The sequence below is a fragment of the Lottia gigantea genome, assembly GCF_000327385.1.
Source record: "Lottia gigantea unplaced genomic scaffold LOTGIsca_1759, whole genome shotgun sequence".
Taxonomy (NCBI): Eukaryota; Metazoa; Mollusca; class Gastropoda; family Lottiidae; genus Lottia; species Lottia gigantea.
Genome location: NW_008708240.1, coordinates 1 through 1281, shown reverse-complemented (window position 1 = coordinate 1281; position 1281 = coordinate 1). Strand labels below are relative to the sequence as shown.

General features: G+C 34.2%; 1 protein-coding gene across 1 annotated transcript; it reads left to right on the top strand.

The window, feature by feature from the left end:
- Positions 1 to 550: 550 nt before the first annotated feature.
- Positions 551 to 1123, top strand: LOTGIDRAFT_88691 (hypothetical protein; the record flags this gene model as incomplete). The annotated part of the gene is made up of 1 exon (XM_009051955.1): positions 551 to 1123. A coding segment is annotated over one exon (573 nt), but the record flags the coding sequence as incomplete, so codon positions are not given.
- Between the last annotated feature and the right edge of the window lie 158 nt (positions 1124 to 1281).

Sequence of the window (1281 nt, the reverse complement as noted above, 5' to 3'; positions counted from 1 at the left end):
CTTTGAGATTATAGAGTTCAAGTTGTCTGCGATCTTTGAGATTATAGAGATCAAGTTGTCTGCGAATTTTGAGATTATAGAGATCAAGTTGTCTGCGAATTTTGAGATTATAGAGATCAAGTTGTCTGCAATCTTTGAGATTATAGAGTTCAAGTTGTCTGCGATCTTTGAGATTATAGAGATCAAGTTGTCTGCAATCTTTGAGACTATAGAGATCAAGTTGTCTGCGAATTTTGAGATTATAGAGATCAAGTTGTCTGCAAATTTTGAGATTATAGAGATCAAGTGGTCTGCAATCTTTGAGACTATAGAGATCAAGTTGTCTGCGAATTTTGAGATTATAGAGATCAAGTTGTCTGCGAATTTTGAGATTATAGAGATCAGGTTGTCTGCAATCTTTGAGATTATAGAGTTCAAGTTGTCTGCGATCTTTGAGATTATAGAGATCAAGTTGTCTGCAATCTTTGAGACTATAGAGATCAAGTTGTCTGCGAATTTTGAGATTATAGAGATCAAGTTGTCTGCAATCTTTGAGATTATAGAGATCAAGTTGTCTGCAATCTTTGAGATTATAGAGTTCAAGTTGTCTGCAATCTTTGAGATTATAGAGTTCAAGTTGTCTGCAATCTTTGAGACTATAGAGTTCAAGTTGTCTGCAATCTTTGAGACTATAGAGATCAAGTTGTCTGCGAATTTTGAGATTATAGAGATCAAGTTGTCTGCAAATTTTGAGATTATAGAGATCAAGTGGTCTGCAATCTTTGAGACTATAGAGATCAAGTTGTCTGCGAATTTTGAGATTATAGAGATCAAGTTGTCTGCAATCTTTGAGATTATAGAGTTCAAGTTGTCTGCGATCTTTGAGATTATAGAGATCAAGTTGTCTGCAATCTTTGAGACTATAGAGATCAAGTTGTTTGCGAATTTTGAGATTATAGAGTTCAAGTTGTCTGCAATCTTTGAGATTATAGAGATCAAGTTGTCTGCAATCTTTGAGATTATAGAGTTCAAATTGTCTGCAATCTTTGAGATTATAGAGTTCAAGTTGTCTGCAATCTTTGAGACTATAGAGTTCAAGTTGTCTGCGATCTTTGAGATTATAGAGTTCAAGTTGTCTGCAATCTTTGAGATTATAGAGTTCAAGTTGTCTGCAATCTTTGAGATTATAGAGATCAAGTTGTCTGCAATCTTTGAGACTATAGAGATCAAGTTGTTTGCTAATTTTGAGATTATAGAGATTAAGTTGTCTGCAATCTTTGAGACTATAGAGTTCAAGTTGTC